Below are 24,138 nucleotides of genomic sequence, written 5' to 3' on the forward strand. Positions count from 1 at the left end.
TAGGTTATAAAAACATAAAAAATTCAAATCCATAAGTTGATTTTCAAAGATTTATTATAAAAACGGATTCTTTTTTCCACAAAATGCAATAAATCCATGACAAGTTTTTATTCAAAATGCTATAAATCTATTGAATCAATAGCCTATATAAATGTGCATTCATCTTTGCCATGTTATATTCATTTAGTTGACTAGTTGTACACACTAATTAAAAATATAAACATTAATGTCATTAATCAAAACACTTACTTTGTCATATTAAGATCACTGTCATTGCGGTTACTTGACGTCCTCGCTTAACGTCTTTCACAGAGATCAGCTGTAAAATGTTTTTGGTCCTGCTCGATTTTCGTTGACTTTGAGTAAAATTATGGAAAGTTTTTCATAAGATCCTCTGGGGTCAATGTGTTAGCATGAGAAGCTTGATGCTGTCGGGAGAACAAGCACCCGTCTCCCGAGTGCCTCTCAGGGAAAATATTAGATGCTGATGGCTTACGTTTCTTTCCCATCACAGAAAACCATCACAGGTTTAGCGATGCAATTAAAGTATTATTTTGTTTTGTTTGTTGATCACGAAGTACAAAGTAGATGAGGAAAACTAGGACTCCGTGTACTCAGCGCGCCGCCATTGCTTGTTTACATTGCGTGACTGGTGGGCTGTAATATCAGAAATGGATTTATTGCGTTCTGTAAAAAAAGGAGCAGTGGAGTTTATAGCATTTTGTTAAAAAATGGGAGATAAGATGACAGAATAACTCGGCGGATATTGTATTTTGCGTGAAATTAAGAATTTACTTTTAACTACTGACCTGATATAATACTGATTTTGGCAGTAACTCATTTTTTTCAAAAATGGCGTTTATCGCGTTTTGGAACCAAACTCTTCATATATCAAATCAAAGAACAGACTCTCTGCTTTAAAGATTCAGAGCAATCCTCAAAACTTACACGAACATACAGCTGTTTTACTTCTGGGTTTTATAAGCCACCTGGTGGATAATAGCGGTATTACAGATTGCCAGAAATACTCATCATTGGCAGGGAAGCGTTTACTCTTAATTGACGAGGTAACTTCTCAATGGCGGGGAAAGAGTTAATATGGTACAACAGCTTTATTATGCGTTTCGAAAAGGACAGGTGACCTTTGGACTGAGCAATCGGTTGCAATTCACAGTCTCACCACTAGATGCTGCTAAAACTCCCTGATTTCACCTTTAATTTTTTCAGCTTCTTTTATCAGTCTCTCCTTGTTCATATCTGATGGACAAAAACGTCTCGGTTACGTATGTAACCCTCGTTCCCTGAAGGAAGGGAACGGAGACGTCACGTCGTGACCGACGAATTGGGAACCGCTTCGCGGGTGACCTATCTACTTCGAGAACTATCAAAAAATGCCAATGAACTTGGCATGCAGGTATTTGCATAATGCCGGCGCCGCCCCGCCAGGTGCGTATATAAGGCGCGGGTGCATAGTGCCAAATCAGCTATATTATTGCTGAGAAGCCGAGCAACAGTGCCCGGCCTGAACAGCAATGGAACAGCAAACTGTGGCGACGGGACGTGACGTCTCCGTTCCCTTCCTTCAGGGAACGAGGGTTACATACGTAACCGAGACGTTCCCTTTCAGTCGGTCACTACGACGTCACGTCGTGACCGACGAATTGGGAATCCCTACCAAAACGCCACTGCAGCTGAACCCTACCAGTGCCTGCAAAAGCCCTCCGCCCTCCACATAAAGGGGCGGAACCTAAGGCGAAATGCAGAAGGCCGGTCACTACCTGTTCCTTAACCCACGATAGTGAAGCAGCGAACTGGGAGAAGCGTCTAAACTGAGCGGAGCTAGAACACTGCGGAAGCCATCCCCTAAGAAGGTTAAATGGATGACATAAAATATATGAAACAACCGACAGGTTGCTCAAATAAAGTCTCTGAACAATACATGGTATGTTGAGAGATGCAGAGCAGGCTCTGCTAAGGAAAAACGTGGAGGATTAGAACCCCACGGACTTTACACACAAATGAACCCCACGTAGGGGACAAATGTGGACGCCTAGCCTACACAGGTTTACGGAGAATACATCAGTGATAGGTTGACAGCGGATGCTCCGCAACACCAGCTATCAGGGCGGTGGAGGAGAGGCAAAAACAGTTTTTTAGACGTTTTTGCCCCGATGGCCTTCCATAATGGTGCAAATGTGCAGCACCAAAATAGAGGCTCCAAGCCGACACACGAGCCGACCCTCGGCATTCTTAACTAGTTAGTAGAAAGAACCCGAGTGGAAACCGGTTCGACACGAACACTATAGAACCTTGTGAACGTATTAGGTGTCGCCCAGCCTGCAGCTCTACAAATATCTGTTAGCGAGGAACCGCGAGCCAGTGCCCAAGATGATGCCACACTGTGTGTAGAGTGGGCACGTAAATTAAATGGACAAGGCACATTCTGCTTTTGATATGCAAGGGCTATAGTATCCACAATCCAATGGGACATCCTCTGCTTGGTGACAGCTTTTCCTTTCTGCTGACCACCGTAACAAACAAAGAGCTGATCTGAGGTCCTAAAACTTTGCGTCCTGTCTATATACACACGTAGTGCACGAACAGGGCATAACAAAGCCATGGCTGGTTCTGCCTCCTCCAAAGGCAGTGCTTGGAGATTCACCACTTGATCTCTAAAAGGAGTGGTGGGAACTTTGGGCACAAAGCCGGGCCGGGGTCTCAGAGTTACGCTGGATGCAGCCGGCCCGAACTGAAGGCACGATTCATCGACCGAAAATGCATGAATATCCCCTATCCTCTTAACAGAAGCCAAAGCAAGGAGTGTTAATGTTTTCATTGTAAGAAATTTAACACTCACACTATGCAGAGGCTCAAATGGGGCTTCCTGGAGTGATTTCAGCACCAAGGACAGGTCCCAAGGAGGAATAGAGGGGGGACGCGAAGGATTCAGTCTTCGAGCGCCTCTGAGAAATCTAATGACTAGGTCGTGCTGACCCACTGTTCTACCGTTTACGGGTGAATGGTGAGCTGATATCGCAGCGATATCGACTTTAATAGTGGATGGTGACAGCCTATTCTCCAAACGACGCTGGAGATATAAAAGCACAACACTAATCGGGCATTCTCGGGGGTTTTCACTTCGGGAAGAACACCAGTCGACAAACAGGTTCCATTTAAGCGCGTAAGCCTGTCTCGTAGACGGCGCTCGCGCAGCAGCAATAGTGTTAGATACCTCTTGCGGTAAATCACTCATATCCTCCGTGCCCCGTCCAGAGACCACACATGGAGGTTCCACAGGTCGGGGCGCGGGTGCCATAATGTCCACTCTTGTTGAGAAAGAAGGACCTTCCTCAGGTGAATCTTCAACGGAGGGGCAGTCGCGAGGAGAGAGAGTTCTGGAAACAAAATCCAGGTTGTCCAATACGGTGCAACCAACAGCACCCTCTCCTCGTCCACCCGGATTTTGCATAAGGTTTGCGCAATGAGGCTCACCGGAGGGAACGCGTATTTGCGCATGTTTCGCGGCCAGCTGTGTGCCAATGCATCCACGCCGAGCGAGTCGTCGGCTAGTGACTAGATCTGGCGACAATTGGTCTTCTCTGGGGAAGCAAACAGATCTATCTGCGCTTTGCCGATACGTCTCCAAATTTGCTGAACCGCAATGGGGTGGAGTCGCCATTCGCCGGGACGCGCAGCCCAAGAGAGCGCATCTGCCTCTACATTGAGCGTGCCCGGGATGTAAATGGCACGAAGAGACCTCAAATTCTTCTGACTCCAAGTGAGGAGGTGACGGGCGAGATGCGACAGGTGACGCGAGCGTAAACCGCCTTGACGATTGATGTACGCCACAGTCGCAGTGTTGTCTGTTCGAACTAATACATCTTTGCCCCGTAACTCGTTGCTGAAACGGACGAGCGCAAGATATACAGCCCACATTTCCCGGCAGTTTATGTGCCAATGCAGCTGGGGTGTCGTCCAGACCCCCGAAGCCGCAAGCCCATCGTACGTGGCCCCCCACCCCGTGTCTGACGCATCTGTGCATACTATCGCATGCCTGGAGACCTGTCTCAGAGGCACACCGGCTCGGAGAAACGCACGGTCTAACCACGGAGTGAAAGTGCGACGACACGCAGGTGTAATGATAACACGGTGAATGCCGCGCAGCCACGCTCTCCTCGGGACTCGATCGTGAAGCCAATGCTGAAGCGGTCGCATATGAAGCAGTCCGAGCGGAGTTACAGCTGCGGCTGCTGCCATATGCCCCAAAGCTTCTGAAACTGTTTCAGCGGGACCGCGATCTTGCTATTGAATGTATCCAGGCATGTCAGAATCGACTGTACACGCGCTTCTGTTAGACGAGCTGTCAAATCGATCGAGTCCAGTACCATACCAAGAAAAGAGATTCTCTGCACGGGGCAAAGCTTGCTCTTTTCCCAGTTGACCCGAAGACCCAAACGAGCGAGGTGTTTTAAAGTTAAATCTCTGTAATCGCACAGCGTCTGACGTGTTTGAGCTATTATTAGCCAATCGTCCAGATACGCGAGAATGCGCACACCTCTCTCTCTCAGGGGTTTTAAAGCCCCCTCCACTACTTTGGTGAATACACGGGGCGACAGAGAGAGCCCGAATGGGAGGACTTTGTACTGGTATGCTCGCCCCTCGAACGCAAAGCGGAGAAACGGCCTGTGTCGGGGGAGAATCGATACGTGAAAGTACGCGTCCTTCAGGTCGATAGATGCGAACCAATCGTTTGGACGAATGCATGGAAATATGCGTTTGGGCGTCAGCATTTTGAACGGCATTCTGTGAAGTGCACGGTTCAGCGAACGCAGGTCCAGGATCGGTCGCAAGCCGCCGCTTTTCTTGGGTACAATAAAGTAAGGGCTGTAAAACCCCGACCTCATCTCGGCTGGAGGGACCGGCTGGATCGCGTCTTTCGCCAATAAGACAGCGATCTCCGCACGGAGGACGTGCGCATCGGCAGCTCTCACCGTAGTGAAACGAACGCCGGAGAATTTGGGGGGACGCCGGGCAAATTGGATCGCATAGCCGAGACGAATCGTGCGTAAAAGCCAACGCGACGGGCTGGGAAGCTGTTCCCACGCCCCCAGATACCGTGCGAGGGGGACTAAAGGCACGATCGGTGTACCCGCGGCGGGCGCAACGGAGGTGATCGCCGGTGTGTGCGTAACGGCCGCACCGACAGCAGTGTTGTGCGTGATAACACTCACCTGAGTCCGTTGCGGGGTGGTTGAGTAAGGGAGGCTCTGCTGAAGACACCTCACACCACTCGATGCACCCTCTGGCGAAGGAGGAGGGAGACGGTGGGTTATGAGCCCGTAGCTGTCTCCTACCGCCTGAGAAGTCGGAGAGCGCGGTGGGGTTATGAGCCCGTGCGTCGCTCTCGTTCTCCTCTGATGAGCCGGAGAACGAGGGGGGGTTATGAGCCCGCTCGTGTCTCCGGCGCTCATCTGAAGACCTAGAGATGGAAGTGGAATTCGCTCTTTTTGTGGATTTGTGGGTGCCGACTGAAAAGTCGGCGGAACAGAAAAATGAAACAAAAGATTCCCCAACCGGCCCTCCTCCGGTGGGGGGAGTGGTGCCTTCACCATCTCCCGAAGAGCGATCCCTTCCATCTCTAGGTCGCCCGTCTCAGGGCCGCTTAGATATTCTTTTACCACCCATTGAAGCGGGCTGAGCGGGCGGGGCGGGCTGCTGACGACCGGTTCCTCGCTTCTTAGAAGAGCCCCGGGGAGGAACGGAGGCGGCCGCCGCAGGACCCCCACGGCGAGGAGCAGGCTGAGGCGCCGACGTGGATGGGGCAGGCGCAGGACGCTTCCGACGTGGCATGATCTGAGCGATGGCCTCAGTCTGCTTTTTGGCCGCGGAGAATTGCTGCGCAAACTCCTCGACCGTCTCGCCGAACAGGCCGGTCTGGGAAACCGGAGCATTCAGGAGCCGGGTTTTATCAGCGTCCTTCATGTCCGCCAGACACAGCCAGAGATGGCGTTCCTTGACTACCAGGGTAGACATCGCACGCCCGATGGCGCGTGCGGTGACCTTGGTCGCACGAAGCGCCAGATCTGTAGCCGCACGTAGTTCAGAGAACTCCACCGAGTCGTGACCTCCCGCGTGCAGATCCCTCAGAGCCTTAGCCTGATGAACCTGCAGCAATGCCATGGCATGCAGGGCAGAGGCTGCCTCCCCACAAGCCTTGTAAGCAGCACCGGACAGCGCCGAAGACTGCTTACAGGCCCGTGAGGGGAGAGTAGGCTGGTCCCGCCAGGAGGAAGCGACACCGGCCGGACACAACTGCATCGCGACCGGGCGCTCCACTGACGGGATACCAGTGTACCCCTTGGCATCTCCACCCTCGAGAGAGGTGAGAGGTGAAGGCTGATACGGCCGGTTCCGGGCGGAAAACGGGGTTTTCCACGACCGCGTCAGCTCTTCATGCACCTCGGGGAAGAAAGGCACCGGGGGCGAGGACTGAGAAGCCCTGGCACCCCCGAAGAACCAATCATCGAGGCGGGACGGTTCAGGTGGGGGAGGTTTAGTCCACTCCAAGCCGACCGCCTCCGCCGCCCGAGCGAGCATGGCTGCCATCTCAGGGTCGAACGCAGAACCCGCAACCTGGCCCGAAGGCGGGAGCGGATCCGGATCGACGTCCGAGGCTGACAACCCCCCCTCCGACGTTACGGTGGACATCGCGTCAGGTGGAGGCTCGACAGAGCGCGAGGACACCGTAGAACACGGGCCGCTCGTCTCCATCGGGACCTCCGCTGGCAACGGATCAGGGCGCTGGGAGCTACTGGACGAACCAGCAGACCGACCCAGCACCGTTATACGGAGATCATCCTTCGCAAGTTTGGTAGCTGCGCTCTTAGCAGCACCAGACTGGGAAGGCGGGAGCCGTTGCCGGAGAAACGACACCCGTCTCCGCAAATCCGCTATAGTCATGCCCTCACAGATGGGGCATGAGCTATCACGCAACGCTGCCTCTGCGTGCTGGAGCCCCAGACACGAAAGACAACGCTTGTGGCCATCCTGGGGGGCGATGAACACACCGCATCCAGAAACGGAGCACGGACGGAAATCCATCTTTAAAAAGACGACCCCGACCGTGACACGAATGAGTGGCTGTCTTTAAAAAGACACAAAGCTCAAACGTGCTGCTCTTTCAGGGAAATCACTCTTTTGTGCGAGCTGGTGAAACACACAGGGAGAGGCAAACGCACTCACTCGAACTCAAGTCCTAAATTAAAGAGACAGAGAGAGAGAGAGAAAGGGTGGAAAAAACACTGCGAGCCTCCGCTGAGGTGTCTTTGCCCAACCAACTTCAGCAAGCTGAGATCTTATTTTCTTCCCTTCACAGAACAGGATCTACGAAGATCAGTTTAGAAAGCTTCTCGAGAGCAGATGTCTGCCGGCTTCGAAGCAATAAAGCTGATTTGGTATTATGCACCTGCGCCTTATATACGCACCTGGCGGGGCGGCGCCGGCATTATGCAAATACCTGCATGCCAAGTTCATTGGCATTTTTTGATAGTTCTCGAAGTAGATAGGTCACCCGCGAAGCGGTTCCCAATTCGTCGGTCACGACGTGACATCGTAGTGACCGACTGAAAGGGAACTCTGATTAACATGGACAAGATACATTTTATTATGTGTTGTTGTATCATGTCGCGTCTGATTAAGACACAGTGTTACACATGCATAGAAATAGGCCACATTGAGTAAACTGCTACAAAAAAAAAAACATCAGTACAGGATGAGCTGAGTGACTCAGTTGGCTAATGACTTAGAAAATTAGTAGGTTAATGGAGACTGTCAGGAGAGATATTAAATTAAAAATCTAACTAAATCTCAGGCGACCATTTACTGATACCAGGATGAAGGCAAGTCATGCCACACAAAAACGACTTACTTCCTGTAGTAAAAGGTGTTGCCAGAGAGGAGTCTAGGTGTTTCTCAGGCAGGGGTGCACCCCAAACCTCAGGTTCCTCTGTCAGGTTTTATAAAAGAGGATACGATACACAGTTGATAAGGAGCAGAATTAACAGCTGTGTGACTCACAGAAATGAAGAAATCACGCAACACTTAAGTATAAGTATTTCTGACAGAATTAACACAAATATGTAATTTTTCAACCTCAAATAATGTAAATGGAATGGAAAGGATGTATTTCATCAACATGAATGGATTAATTAATGTTATTACACTATATATACACTCACCTAAAGGATTATTAGGAAGATCTTTTCAATTTCTCATGAATGCAATTTTCTATAATTAACTAATCCCATGGCAGTTGCTTCAATGCATTTAGGGTTGTGGTCCTGGTCAAGACAATCTCCTGAACTCCAAACTGAATGTCAGAATGGAAAAGAAGGGTGATTTAAGCAATTTTGAGCGTGCATGGTTGTTGGTGGCAGACGGGCCGGTCTGAGTATTTCACAATCTGCTCAGTTATTGGGATTTTCACGCACAACCATTTCTAGGATTTACAAAGAATGGTGTGAAAAGGGAAAACATCCAGTATGTGGCAGTCCTGTGGGCAAAAATGTCTTGTTGATGCTAGAGGTCAGAGGAGAATGGGCTGACTGATTCGAGCTGATAGAAAAGCAACTTTGACTGAAATAACCACTCGTTACAACCGAGGTATGCTGCAAAGCATTTGTGAAGCCACAACACGCACAACCTTGAGGCGGATGGGCTACAACAGCATAAGACCCCTCTGGGTACCACTCATCTCCACTACAGATAGGGAAAAGAGGCTACAATTTGCACAAGCTCACCAAAATTGGACAGTTGAAGACTGGAAAAATGTTTCCTAGTCTGATGAGTCTTAATTTCTGTTGAGACATTCAGATGGTAGAGTCAGAATTTGGCGTAAACAGAATGAGAACATGGATCCATCATGCCTTGTTACCAATGTGCAGGCTGGTGGTGGTGGTGTAATGGTGTGGTGGATGTTTTCTTGGACACTTTATGGCCCCTTAGTGCCAATTGGGCATCGTTTAAATGCCACGGCCTACCTAAGCATTGTTTCTGTCCCTTTTTGTCCACCATGTACCCAAATCATTTCAAACTGGTTTCTTGAACATGACAATGAGTTCACTCTACTGAAATGGCCCCCACAGTCACCAGATCTTAACCCAATAGAGCATCTTTGGGATGTGGTGGAACGGGAGCTTCATGCACTGGATGTGCATCCCACAAATTTCCATCAAATGCAAGATGATATCCTATCAATATGGGCCAACATTTCTAAAGAATGCCACGTAGAATTAAGGCAGTTCTGAAGGCGAAAGGGGGGGTCAAACACAGTATTAGTATGATGTTCCTAATAATCCTTTAGGTGAGTGTAGTTCAGGTTATGTTATGTTACATAAACATACTGTTAAGTACACATATAAATATGAAATATGAGTATATAAAAATATCAGTTATGGTCTAAATTGTATAATTATACTATTAATATATTATTAATAATAAACCTATTAATAATAATACGAATAACATTCTGTGAGTCCATATAAGATACATATATGACATATAGAAATAACATTATGTTCAAATTAATGATGTAAACAACATGGACCCCAAAATAGTTTGTGTCAGGTTCTTGAGGATTTTGAGCAACTATTTTAAATTCAGTGGTCTGTAAATATATATTATGCAACAGACCCACATCCATATGGTGATGTACCTTCACTGGTCTTCTGCTCATCAAAGGCTGTTTCCAGTGGTGGACCAAATAAGGCTGTTGCATCCTCTAGCACTGGAGATTTCTTACTACTGCAATGGAGGAAAAATGAGCCAGATCTGCATGAGTCATCCGAACAGATGGTGCAGTAACATCCACACTGCAACTCTCAAGTTATAATTTATATGTTTCTCTTAAAAATGTTTAAAAGGCTTAAATGCAATGCTAATGTTACAGTTGTAACAGCAAACAACCAAAATACCATGTGTATGTGTGTACACCAACCTAGCAGGCTCGGGAGCAGGTGCAGAAGCAGGTGCGCGTGTCAGGGAGGACACAGGAGCTGGTACAGGCGTTGGCACAGCACGTCTAGGCCGTGCAATTTCATCACCTGATAAACACAGTAAGTTCATGTAGGTACAAATACAGAAAGCATACCATACACTCATGCTCATACAGATAACACAAAAACCCTGGAATAAAATGTTTTGTGTGTACTTACTATGTGCATTTCTCTTTGCCAGACTCTGAAACAAAACACAATGGTGAAAATATTTATAAGTCTAAAAGCTCATAACACTGTACCAATGTAATGAGAACTGCATTATGGGTGATTTTAATCTGCAGATTGGTGGCTCAAATTCAGGCAGTTCCTTAATGCACTATACAGCTGGCAGAAGAGCTAATTTCTATAAATGACTCGTGTGACAAACATCTTAATTACTGATGTATTACAAATCCCTATGTGATACATTCTATTGCATCAGGTTCCTCATGGCTGCTCTGAATTACGAATTGAACTTACAAGACACTGCATCCTGTTTTAGTGCCGTTTATGGTACAAATACGATAATATTCAGTTCATAATTAAAAAAATATAGTAACTTTTAATTTACAGAACTAAATTACAATCTAGCTAGAGAACTCTCTCAAAAGTCTTAGTGCAAGTAAAGTTTCAAGCCAAGCAGTTATGGAAAACCATTTACAGTACTCCATCTCAGGAAAAACTTTTTTTGGTTAGAAAAGCCTACAGTATAGTTCATAAGCTAGCACATTTTTAGAAGGGCCTATTATATAGATAAAAAAACTTTACATTGAGGGCAGTGAGACATAGTGAAAGTGAAAAAAAAATAGTAATGATTAACTAAGTTTTAATAATAAGTAGCTTTGTTTCCATAACCCTTCAAATTGCACATATTGAAATTGAAATAGCGAATTAAAAATGTGCCCAATGAAAACACGGCAATTCCACATAAACTATATCGTCAAAATGCTTATACGCTCAGGTGAGGTGGTTTTTCAGGAAAAAGGAATATACGGCAAAACTGCAACATATTCCGCATTTACAGGTCAATTGACATGCGTAGAATGACATGATCAATTGGATGTTTTTTAAATATGGCACGGTATGTTTGATTGGAGGAAAAGATAAAAGATGTGTGGTCGACTTAATGTGGCGTCACAAGTAGGGCTGTGACAGTGGCAGTTTTTTACCACTGCGATGGTAACGTACAAATTCAACGCAGTGGTGGTTATACATTGTGTGTGTGTGGGGGGGGCATGCATGCGCGCATGTACACATGCACATTGATGCATAGGTCTTATATATAATGCATACATATATTTTAAAATATAAAAGTTTAAACGAGGATCAGATATACAGTTCTTAACAAACGTGCGTGTTTATAGGCACCAAATTCTTTCTCCGCCGGTGGGTGCTCGTCACAGCGTCAAGCAATGCTTAGGTTACTTAGCAACGAAAGACGCTCTGAAGCGCCCACGCGCTTTGAAGAGGAGAAAAGTGGCACGGTCACATTTCCGCGTGGTTTTAGACGCGATGTGAAGTAAATGTGAAGCAACTGTGCACATGTGCTTGGCCATTTCGGTGGGTGCTTGGCCGGAGTACCCACGGGATCGGCGCATATCTGCGTGTTTATTGTAGCACTTTCATCCGTGAAACAACAAGTAAGAAACCTTTTTGGGGTTATAATGTTTCCAGCCGTGCTGAAAATGTGTACTGGTAGCGCAGATTGATACTTTTTCGCAACTTTGAGTGACCAAGAGAGAAAGAACGGACGTTTCTCAATCCGAAGGCAGCAGCCTAAGGAGGTCGCATATGCAGGCTTCTTGTCATCAAGCCTGGCTTATTTCAGTTAACTGTACATTTGCAAGTCATAAGCATATTACAACAATGTATGATTAACAAAGAATAATGAGAAACGGCCAATATCTTGCCTCATTGTTCCGCCCCCAAGCCAGTTGGTCATCACTGATATCAATTGTAAATAGCGCATTAACTTCGCAGCTGCTGCTGGCTGTTTGCATTAACATGAACCTGAAGACATCTCACTAGGCGAGATTGTAGTTTATATTTTTCATAATCTGGGACGTGCACACCACCGCAGGGCGCACTTTCCCACTGCGGGTCGCAGTCCACCACTGCGGTGGTGCTGTGATCATTACAACCGTCACAGCCCTAGTCACAAGAAATACTACGAGAGCGATTCGGGAGTGGAATGATCTGTATGCTTTTAAGTAGCTCTCGTGGTATTTGATATCATCCACATGCCGGTTGTGCTGACACGTATAAAGTTGAACACAGCCATCACCATGGTTTTTGCAATTACTTAACACGAAAAATTAAGTTTTAGTCTTTTTTTTGAGACAGCCTTCTGACGTATGCAGTCTTCGAATGGGACCTTCGGAGGACGCAGCCTACTGAAACGAGACACAGCCAGTGTTGGGGATAACACATTAAAGTGCATAACGTGCATTACGTAATAATATTACTTTTCTGAAGTAACGAGTAAAGTAACGCATTACTTTATAAATGTACACATTATTATTTGAGTTACTTTTCAGTTTAATTAATTAGATTTTTTTATGTACTGAATAAAACTGAATGTAATCATGCAGAATTACGCACACTATGCGTGCGTGCCTGAGCGGGAACAGTTTGAATCAGAAACGAAGATGGCAGGCCAGAGCTTGCATTTTGCGATGGAAATATGCTATTTTTTTACGTCATAAAAAAACACCTGCAAGGCCTAAAAGAGATCAGACCTCAGCCAAGTAAGAAAGAGTAACCCAAAAGTAACTTAAAAGTAACCTAAGTATTACTTTTCATGATAAGTAACTAAATAACGCAATTAGTTACTTTTTTGGGAAGTAACTTAATATTGTAATGCATTACTTTTAAAAGTTACTTTCCCAAACACTGGACACAGCTACATTCCTTTTAAAGCTTTTTCAAACTAAAATACCATACACAAAAGTGCAAATATCAGAAGTTTAAAATAAAAGCTAGTCTCTCTCTTTATGTAGAAACTGACTGAAACGACCACTGAAGAAACCAAACTTACTTTAACTGGTAAATGGTACTTACCGGGCTACGTCTCTGTGACCAGCAAAAAGGAAGAGAGAAGAGACACCTGGTCAGAAAGTGACAAATCAGTAATACAGACTTTGATCAAAAGAAACCTTTGTTCTTAAACTTTATCACGTGTATTAAAACCATGTTACCCCTTACGAGGTTTAATGATGATTGTCATATTAACTCACTTTTTATGACCGGCAGAAAGACAACAGCAAAGTTACATAAATAAAGAATGTAATGTAGTACCAAAGCTAGGAAAACCTAAAGACAGCGATAAAATGTCAGCTTAACAAGTAACCGGCTGTGCTTATCTATATTGAAAACAAAAAATGCTGATCTGTCACAGATCTTACACTCTAAGAAAAACGGGCACAAAAGTTGTCACAGGGACAGTACCTTTTAAAATGGTCCTAATATGTACCATTTTGGTACAGATATGAACCTTTAAGGTACCAGTATGCACCTATAATGGCGCTTTTCTATTTTGCACAGAACCCCACGTTTTGGGTCGGGTCAGCTTACTTTTGTGAGCTTTTCCTCTGGGTGCAGTATGTAGCCCAATACTTTTTTAGTACCACCTCGGTTGGGGTTCCAAACGAATTGAGCTGACAACAAAATGTGACGTGAAAAAACTGTAGATCACTGATTGGTCTAAGAGAATCGTCACTACCAGCGTCATTGCTATAATTTAAAAGATTAGCTTTACCTTCATGCTAGCTTGCGCTGTCTCGAACAAACAAGTTGTCATCTGTGCTTTGCTGTAAGTTCCCAAACTCGCTTTTAGCGATGAAAAACATCCACAGGTTGAGAATCAGGAACACCATACCAGTTTTTTTCCAGATCTGCAGTTTGTGGCGGCACATTCATGACGTGCACGTCCGCATATATGCTTAAATGCAACTTAACTGAGGCTCAGCGGAGCACATCGACTGACGCCACCAGTGTTTGGACAGAAACTGTCATGTCAGACAGAGGTAGTGATAAACGCGATGTGCAAACATCTATTTGTGGTGGTCAATTTTAATTTTGTGGCGGACTGAGAACTAACGTTAAATTAATCTATGGGGATGTTTAGCATTCCAACAATGCTCCCACTTGTAGGATGCCACAGCGCAAATATAATGACACACCTATAATCCCTCCCACTCTGAAGTGTTACTAAACTCCATGGAAAAGCTAACCAAGCCAAAGTGAGGTCAGCTGACCCGACCTGACCCAAACCAAACCGTGGGGTACTATGCAATGGAAACGCATCATAAGGTACCAATGTGCACCTGTAAGGTACCAATATGCACCTTTTAGGTACAAAAGTGTACTTTTTGAAAAGGTACTACCCCAGTGACATCCTTTGTAAGGTACCTTTTTTCGGGGAGTGACTGCCACAAAAAGACTACTTCAAAAGGGCTTTTTTAATAACTTGAAAACCCTATACATTTATATTTTACACACAAAATGAACCTGACATTAAGAGTCCAAAACAAGCAAACCAGCTCTGAAACAAGCAAACCAGATAATTCTGTTTTAAGATGTTTAACACCTTTGGACAAAATTCAAAGCTTGAAAAGAGGACCCAGAGGACAACAAAGTTTATTATAACAAAGCCACTCCAGTCAAACATCACTCTTTAACTCGATTTCCTCTCATATACAGTAGATGGATTAAGTCTAAGACTTCAGGAATAAGTTAGGCTTGTGAGTTGCAAGTGATTAGGATGATGTGGGCTGTTGGCTACGGTCACCAAGTGTCACTACCAATCAGAGGCAAGCAGGAAGTGTGGTATGGGATCAAAGGCTTTCATATAAAAGCTGGGCTGATGAGTAACTCAGTCAAGAAATAACACATACAATGTTGTACAAAGTTAGCACCCCAATGGCATGTCCATGCATAAACAGCACACCGTATACTGTACAGTGTCTATAGGAATGTTTAAAGATGCATGCTGTGACATTCCACAAAAACAGATATGAGAGGGGTTTTAGTTTCCACAAGTCCAGTATTTCCCAATCTTTTCTCAAAGTTAAAATTAACCATAATTCATTCAGTGTACATTTAAATCACTGTACTTCTCCATCCCTAAACACTAAAACTGCCACTGACTAAAACTTCAGTTTATGAGGCCATTTCAAACACCAAGCAAGCTTCTTCCAACATGTCAAAAAAAGAAAGGTGGGAAGACAGCAGTCTAAATTTGGTGGACAAAGTATAAATAGCTTACCGGACTATTCCTCTACAACAGCCAGCATCAGTAAGGATAAAAGTCAGGCAGAGGGACAAAAGAAGAGGAAGCATGATCTACATTAGTAGGTCTGGTAAGCATGCACAAACACAGGATGAGTTACAGAGGAACGATGTTGTGATGTCTTCTACAAACACAGACTACAGTATGATGCAACAATGAGCAAACCTGCTTTAGCAATTGCCCTACATTAACCAAATACATTACCTCCAGCGCATAATAAAAATAATAAGTAGATCAGTCAGGACTCAACACATCAAGATATCAATACGTGACCTCAATCATTCTCTTTTATTATTCAACCTGATCTCACAAAATTCTGTGTTATAGTCACAGAAAATTTGATCACTTTATCCGTGTCCATGTCACGGAATTCAGCTTTTTTCCATGCCGTGAGTACGGATGTCTTTTCCGTGTGACTGCCATGGATTTCTCGTGTCATTATGTATTGTTTTCTCATTGTTTTTTCCTATTTTCTTACCAGCGTCGCTTGGGGTTGGGGTTAGAATCACTTTCTTTTACATTTTTAGACAACCCCAACTTAACCCCAACTCCAGGTGAGAATAGTTTCAAAAGCGGAAGAAAAACATGTAAAAAACCAATACTTAACCCTTGTGGGTTGTTCAAATTCACTACCCTTTCGGGTTGTTCTTGTACAAAAACGGCCACTAAATTAAACGGCTGTAAAAATGTATCAGATTAATACTTCATATAACTCAATGTAAAAGCCAGAAATGAAGCTCTGTTTTTTGAACAGACAAACTAAAGGGTTAATAGTGACACATGGTGATCAACAGTAAAAATGACAAATTTTACCTCTTAGCAAAAGGAAAAACCGCCAACAATCAAGAAAGCATGATAATATGGTGTCATGGCTTTGCAATCAAAAAATGTCATTATAATGGAAGTAAATGGGGCATAAAAAGCCACAAACAACTAATTAGGGAGAAAAAAATAAAAACTGATGCTGCAAAAAAACTAAAAATGCATCAAAGCCAATGTTTTTACCAATCTTTGGCATGCCCTAGACTGTGAAAAAGTTTTATATTTTAAATCGGTCTTATTGTGTGTTTTTTCCCCAAATCAGTGATACCACTTATGAACTTGGCAATTAAACAGTTAAAATCATGGCAATTTTGTAAACACTTGGTAGTTTTGATCAAATCTGAGGCTGATTAACAGATTTATGAAAAAAATTTGGAAAAAATATTAATCTGATAATTTTTTACAGCTGTTTAATTTAGTGGCTTTTTTGTACGAACAACCTGAAAGGGTAGTAAATTTGCCTTGGTATATTGTTGAGTTTTTACAAATAAGATTTGTCACCAAAAATCATTCCATTTGCTGAAACACAGAGAAAGTTGTGGCCAAATAAAGACATAAAAAACAAAAATAGCCAAAAATGGCCCTAACAACCCATAAGGGTTAAAAGTACATCCTAAAAGTACATCCTAACCCGAACCCCAAATCTAACCCCAACCCCAAGTGATAATGATTTGAAAATAGTTAAAAAACATGAGAAAACAATTCATAAAATGACACAGGAATTCCGTGGGTGTGACACGGAAAAGACATCCATGCCCCCAGCACGGAAAAAAGCCGAACTCCGTGCAGTGGACACGGACAAAGCGATCAAACCCTCCGCGACTACAACACTGACCTCCATGAGATCATGCTGTCAATATTATACAAGTGAGTGGTACTATGGGCTACCTAATGTATAGATCAGTTACACATCTTCAGTTTAGTACAAATGAACAGGTTAACAGAAAAATCTTTTTTTCTTTCACTTTATTTCCTCCAACTATAGCTGAGCGATACAGTTTATATTTTCTAGTTATTTGAGAATTTATGTGTTTTAATACCTATGTAATAACTCATATCTGCATTTCATAAATGCATTTGCAGTCATTGAGATGAAGTTAATTCAACAGACGAATTTAATGAAGCACTCTAAATGTTTCTTCGAGCCTGACCTCCTCTATAAATTTGAGTAAGCAGCCTTTTACAGTACAACCTATAGTTACGTTTTAAAGTGCCCACTAGCTGTCGCAAAAAACATCAGTGTCATGTTGCGTGTGCCTGTCGCGACTAATTCAATTGTGGGTTTATTTTTTACGTAATGTGAGAACTTTTTACATGGTCCCTTACTATTTTTTCAATATTGAACTAGCAAAATTTGCTTTGCATTTATGCATTTGTGAGACTTATCTTTGGATAAGCTACTTACAGTTCATTCAAGGTGCATTACACAATACATTTTATTACTATGTGTGTTTGCTGAGATTAAACCAATATTTTTTGCACTTTAAACACAATGGTCTACCAACTCAGCTACACTGTACAGGAATTTGCCGTTATTGTGCAGATTAAACCACACAATGCATTAAGGTAAAAGAGTATGTGCCATCTACTGCTGCGGTTAGGGATGCTATTTTTTCCTATGAGCATATAGTTGTACTGTATGGGTTGGAGGATATGTCCTTTTCTGCTGTGTGGTCTATCTTTTAAAATATATCTACCTAACCTGTTCGATGTAAAAGCACCACAAAACACACTCAATTTTATCTAAATTCTACCATAAATCTTGGAACAAAGTACCTAACCGGCTTTAACCATGTGTAGTCTCCTGCCTTATTAACTCCTTTTGGACGACAGCCCATTAGAAGAGGCTTAATAAAGACGCAAACCGTATAAATAAAACATGAACACCAGCTGGAACCCAGCACCTGGCTGAAAGGTGTGCTATAATAAGAAATCCTATGCCTTTGTGTTCTGTTTTCGCAGCATCCCCACCACATTCATTGTTCCCTGTTTTCTGGATGGCAGGCTGTAATAAGCACTAGATGCATCAGTGCAATATACTGTAGAAGAATAAAAAGTACAGTAAGCTGTGCAAATTATCCCACTCCTCTGATTCAAGAGTGCAAAATCTCTATCGTACAATTTGTGTTGTTCAACCTTTGCTCCCACTTTTTTCTGAAGAGCATTCCTGGCTAATCCATCACTATGGTTACACTTACGTACAGGTTGCCATGGCACAGGACAGGGGCATGTGACTGATGTTTAATTCATGAGTAAGGAATGCCTGGCATTCCAGCATACTGGACATAGCAGATTTTAATTACTGAGGTTGTAATGAGTTTAAAGATGAGGTGTGTACACTGTTAAAAAAATTGTCAAAATATGTAACCCAGCTCTCATTGGGGCAGTATCCTTTAAAAAGGTCCTCAAATGTACCATTAGGCACAGATATATATACATTTGGTACCAATATATACCTTTGACATACTAATGTAAAGTACTAATATGTACGAGTATGTACCTCTCAAATAAAGTTCTTCAATAAAGATTAATAGACAAGACACAATAAAATAGATCGAAAAGTATACTGACACAGAGTGTTAATAATTTAGAGTGCAAGCTTTTCATGTGACACGCTCTGACCTGAACGTCTATGATCTTTATGATGCTTACTACAGCGTGCAGTCAAGTTATTGTGCCTAGTTTCCAAACTGAATTATCGACAGGGAACAGAATGATGCTCCAATGTGACTGTACCTTACTCGCTCTACACAATACCTGATCTGAATAACCAAACATTAATCAAAAGTCAATTTTGCAGCTCATGTTAGATGATATGTTACACATCTTTGCTTTATAGTATGTTACCTAATTTTATACCACAGGGCTGTTAAATGCTTCAATGTCATTGGTTGAGAAAGTTTTACGGGTGTGCATTATATTTCAGTTGGTGCACGCCAATGAAGTAGGTTCAGGTCTGTCGACCGCATTACATTTCTTTATCACTATGCCAGATTTTTTTACATCTAGATCACTATCTAAAAACAATTTAAAACAAATTTAGATCATAATTTATGTGAATGTTTTATTTGATATTTTACATGCAAGCTAATGGTGTAGCTGAGAAATTTACTGGTAAACAAGTAAAGTACTTATTTCAAACACAGCATTAATGTATAGATGGGAAGTAAACAAAAAATTATATATTATTTGTATCATTAAAGATTTATATATTTTTTGTAATCGCTCTTTCAATTTCTGGGGTCATTTTGACCCCCACGGAACTCTAATGTTAACAGGAAAATCAGGGCTTATGAGGGTTAAGGCATTGTTTCTGCCATTTTAGGGGAAAAAAATTAAAAAAAGATTGGAAAGGGGAAGCACTGGCTTCATGTCGATGAAGCCTTACTGTGCATTCACACCGGCGAGAGCGTCACTAAAAGCTGACGCTCGAATGCATTCTCTGAACTCCTTTCAAGCAGAGGTTTCCACCTTCCGATCGGATGCCACCAAACGTTTCCGCTTTCCAATTGGTTGCCGCCGAACCACATCGACTCATTAACATAAAGTTGAACTGATTTTAACTCTCCTCAACGCTCACATCATACATGACGCGCCACTGCTCGCTGGAGCTCGCTGCCAGCTTTCATTGAAAAATCATTTGACGCTCTCGCTGGTGGTGGTGTGAAAGCACAGTAAGTCTTCCTCCCTAGAGCTTACCACCTCGGGTATGCATAATTTTTGAACAAGTCAACGGCATCTATAATTCCTTCCATGACTTTTGTGTTCTGTATGGTTTTCCAATAAGGGTTATAAAGGCTTGTGAATCTGATTTTTAATAAATAAATAAATAAATCTAAGCAAATATGCAGCCATATTAAGATCTTTAGTGAAACAGCAAGTAGGAGTTTTTGGACTATTAAAATGGTGGGCAGCTCCATCTAAGCTGTTCTAACCAGTCTATCCAAAATTGCCTCTAAACATGACAGCCTGATATCAACCACAACACAAGCTGAGTTCACAACTCTGTAGATGTCTGAACTTTAAGCAAGCCCATAAAAACATACAACCACTTTTGACTCCCGGTCTACAGCCAGATCTGGGTACATGCTAAAAAAGTCAGTAGGTCGATAATTGAAATAATAAGGAGGCGCCAGCTCCATTAAATGTACCTCCTTTATAATATCTACGATTATTAAAATGTTCAACTTTCCAGATCATCAAAATCGAACCCCTGGGCAACCACAATATTAATATTTTTTTTAATAAACAATCTATCTATGAAACTAGATACTAGTAGTAACACTTTTCTTTTGCGGATATTGCATATCATAGGAATCAAAGCAACTAAGCTGAAAGAAATGCTCTTAAGCGCCCACAGCCAGCTTTTTCAGAAGAGCAGCTGCCATTAAAAAGCTTTGGTGAGCACAAGACCTTAGCTTCCCCACGGATCGGAGAAAATTATTACACAAATTACTTGAAAAAGCTATACAGTAAGTACAAAGAAATATAAACATAATTTTAAAAAATAATAATACATAAATGCCTAAATATCAACATAATTATTAACAAAGTACCATAGCATTACCATCTGATACCTTTACAGATCTATGACACAACCACAGCATTTTGTAATGGATGTCAACACAAGTACACACACAAACAATACAACACATTACATATGCCCCTATCCCTCTCTAGTGGACTATACTACCTGACAGTCTATGCAGCATTATGACACTCGGAGGACACCTTAGGACAGCATTTGGGGCAGGGCCATAGAAAGAACGGTTGGAGGAAATGACTGCATAAGCTAGGGATGCATGTGTAATATTGGCTGGACTCACCAGAGGCGAAGGAGACAGAGCTATGTTGCCTACGTAGGCTTTTAATTCATCTACCGATGGTGCTGCAATGCTAGCGTCTGCCGGCAGGGGTTTGATTTTGATCTTGAACTTTTTGCGATGGTCCTCCTCTTCTTCAGACTCACTAGAGGAGAAAAAGTGAGTCTTTTCTTTTACAGCTGGTGGAGGGCTGTTAAGGGGTCAGTTCCACAGACGTAAAGTCCTTTAAATCGATATAAAGCACATACTTTTAGGGTGTATCATTTGGGTGCTCATGACGAGAACATGACATGACTTAAGGACTTTATTTAGATCTCTCACAGATTCATTTATTTTTTTCTTGCATAAAATTAAATATGATGTCTAACCTGACACGAATGATTAAGGTGATACCAGTCAATAAAAAATGACAAAAATGTTTTGTGGTTTTTCACAATATATGGCAGTGCACTTCTACTTCTTGCAGATACATGGATTGATGAATATTCTTTTGCTTCCTGGAAAATGTACTTTATATTTTGTTGCACTACACATATTTTTGTTAAAGGAAAACACCACCGTTTTCAATGATTTTTTCAGTTGTCAATATTTTACTATGTTCTTACCTCAACTTAGACGAATTAATAAATCCCTATCTTTTTTCAATGCGTGCACTTAATCTTTGTACAGCGCGTCGTGAATGTGTTAGCATTTAGCCCAGCCCCACCCATGCTTTAGGATCCAAACAGGGATGAATTTAGAAGCCACCAAACATTCACATGTTCTCCCTATTTAAAAACTGTTACGTAAGTTGTTACACAAGTATGGCGGCACAAAATAAAACTTTTGTTTGGAGCCATAGGAATGAATGGGGCTAGGCTAAATGTCAACACATTCATGAAGCGCCGCACAAAGATCAAAAGTGCACACATTGAAAAAAGATAAGTATGCATGTACATCTAAGTTGAGGCAAGAACACAGCAAAACACCGAAAAACTATGTTTTCCTTTAAATCAATTTATTTTCTCTAGATAGAGAATGTCGCATCTTTAATTCTTAGCCATGATAGCCATTTAAAAATGGGATGGCACAGCAAAGTCAATGACAATCACTCCTCAATTTCAACAAATCCTCAAATTGTGATTGAGCTGAAGGATATCTCCCTCCTCTTCTTCTGGCCTGATGCTGTATCCTTCTTCATCTACTTCTGGAGAATTCTGCAAAAGAAGTACTTATGTCAATCTTTATTTATTCAAAGGAAAACAGCAGCTGTTATTACTTGACAATTTAGTGCCTATTATCAAGGTATTAAAACCTGCATACATTAGTTGACTGATGATATTTTGATGAAATAATCTAGATCTGAATTAATATACTTACATATCTTTCCCAGTCAATGTCTCCATAGAAGCCATTTGGAGCCCCGTTGGTCTTTTTCTGGGACTGAGGAAATGAAAAGAGAACTTTAGCAATATCACTTTAACTCAGTGACATTCACATTACTGGTAGGTAAGTTTGTCCTGTGTTAAAGTGTCACTGGGGGAATCTACCGGGGCTTTTGAGTCTAGTGTAAGACCTTCAGCTACGTATGCTGTACTAAACTAATATCACTGTGCAGTATGTTCAGTACCGATTCAATCTCTTGGGGTTCCTGTGCCACCATCTTCAATAATACAAAGGATGACATATAAAGACATGATATAAAGTATTACACCCACTACACTATTACATTTCAAAAAGGCTACATTATCTAGTTTAAAAAAAACTAAAAAAGTACTGGATTACAAAAAAGTGCAATAAGATGTTTTTGAAATTAGGGATGCACCAAAAGGAAAATTCTTGGTCAAAGACGAATAAAATTAGCCTGGGTTTCCTCATGCTGCCTTGCGCGCAAATTATTCACGCTGCAAGTCAAGCATGGAAACCATGGATCTATTTTTCCCCTGAAATAGGGAACCAATCACAGAACGGGGAGAGGAAATGACAAAGTCTACGCAACACACCGAAGCAGTTTTGTTTATCCAACAGGGCAGCAGACGTGAAGTTACTTTTCAATGCAGCATTAGATAGTGTTCTAAGTTTTTTTTTAAAAGAGCAACTTTTGGCGTTAAACAATTTCATATCCAAGAAGGATGTTTGGATATGGCAAGACATGTTAGCCACGGAGTTTTATAGGAACAACCTGCTAGGCATTGTTGTCGACAAAATCCATTTACCTTATAAATGGTAAGTGGTATTTATTAATATCATATTGTCATTATGCCTGTAGCCTACCTACTGTGGTTTTTACAGTGCCACTATTTCAATATCAATATATACAGCTACCTGTTTAGTTGCATAGCTTTCAGCTGTGTGCACATATACCGATAAAAGTTGTTGACGCTTGAATTTATGTCGCTCTACAAATGTCATCTGGTATAATTGAAACGATTGGCTATGAGCTACAAACAAATGCATTTGATATACTTTCGTAGCGCCCAATAAACGGCTCTGGGCATTTGTAAACCACGCCTCAAATACGAAAAAATTATGAGACTGGTCTGGTGTTAGCCAGGCTAGAATAAAATAAAAATTTACAATGACTTTTTTAACATTCCAGTAGTCATTATAGGGCCTTTTTACACCTGGTCACTTCTCTAATCAGATAGATATCTGACTTGTTAAAACTGTTGAATTTACATTCGACCACATAAATGAGTCTTGGCTAAACAGAAACCCCATTCACACAGACCCTTGGTCCCAGAAAATACCCGTAAAATTGCCAGACAAGCGTCTGTGTGAATACAAACTCGTCCCGTTAATCTTCTGGAATCGTTGCCGGAAAGAGGACCTAGTAAGATACGCAGGTAACCCTCTGTGTGAACAAGAAGCCGAAAGAATGCTGTAATGGGCGTGTCGTAGTGCGGACGCGCGCATCATCACAAAAAAGTTATGGTTCAGCTCCTTAAAACGAGAGATAAGATGCATATAAACATTCACCACGAGCAATGTTGCAAACTATATTGATGCAGTTATCAGGAAATGATAAATGAGACGCATAAACAATGACACAGGTGCCGTAGTGTGGACGCGCGTGTCATGGCAACATGAAGTTGGTTCAACTCTTTAAAATGAGGGAATTACAACATTCACGACGAGAAATGTCAGCAAACTGGACTGAAGCAGATATCAGGTAAGTTAGCTCGTTACT

General features: G+C 42.5%; 1 protein-coding gene across 21 annotated transcripts in view; it reads right to left on the reverse strand.

The window, feature by feature from the left end:
- Positions 1 to 24,138, reverse strand: part of sgip1a (SH3GL interacting endocytic adaptor 1a) — a 123,559-nt gene that overhangs the window by 37,345 nt on the left and 62,076 nt on the right. For 16 of the 21 annotated variants that reach the window (XM_055212231.2, XM_055212230.2, XM_073870217.1 and 13 more), the window contains 9 exons: positions 22,579 to 22,611; positions 22,329 to 22,391; positions 22,108 to 22,165; positions 20,973 to 21,151; positions 13,095 to 13,106; positions 10,212 to 10,236; positions 9,995 to 10,100; positions 9,713 to 9,801; positions 7,928 to 8,005 (listed from right to left, as the gene is read on the reverse strand). In XM_055212231.2, coding sequence (XP_055068206.2) covers positions 7,928 to 8,005; positions 9,713 to 9,801; positions 9,995 to 10,100; positions 10,212 to 10,236; positions 13,095 to 13,106; positions 20,973 to 21,151; positions 22,108 to 22,165; positions 22,329 to 22,391; positions 22,579 to 22,611 — 643 coding nt within the window. The remainder of the gene's footprint in view (positions 1 to 7,927; positions 8,006 to 9,712; positions 9,802 to 9,994; positions 10,101 to 10,211; positions 10,237 to 13,094; positions 13,107 to 20,972; positions 21,152 to 22,107; positions 22,166 to 22,328; positions 22,392 to 22,578; positions 22,612 to 24,138) is intronic. The other 5 variants (XM_055212236.2, XM_055212249.2, XM_055212248.2 and 2 more) reach the window with 3 other exon arrangements.

The sequence above is a fragment of the Misgurnus anguillicaudatus genome, chromosome 8 (assembly GCF_027580225.2).
Source record: "Misgurnus anguillicaudatus chromosome 8, ASM2758022v2, whole genome shotgun sequence".
Lineage (NCBI taxonomy): Eukaryota > Metazoa > Chordata > Actinopteri > Cypriniformes > Cobitidae > Misgurnus > Misgurnus anguillicaudatus.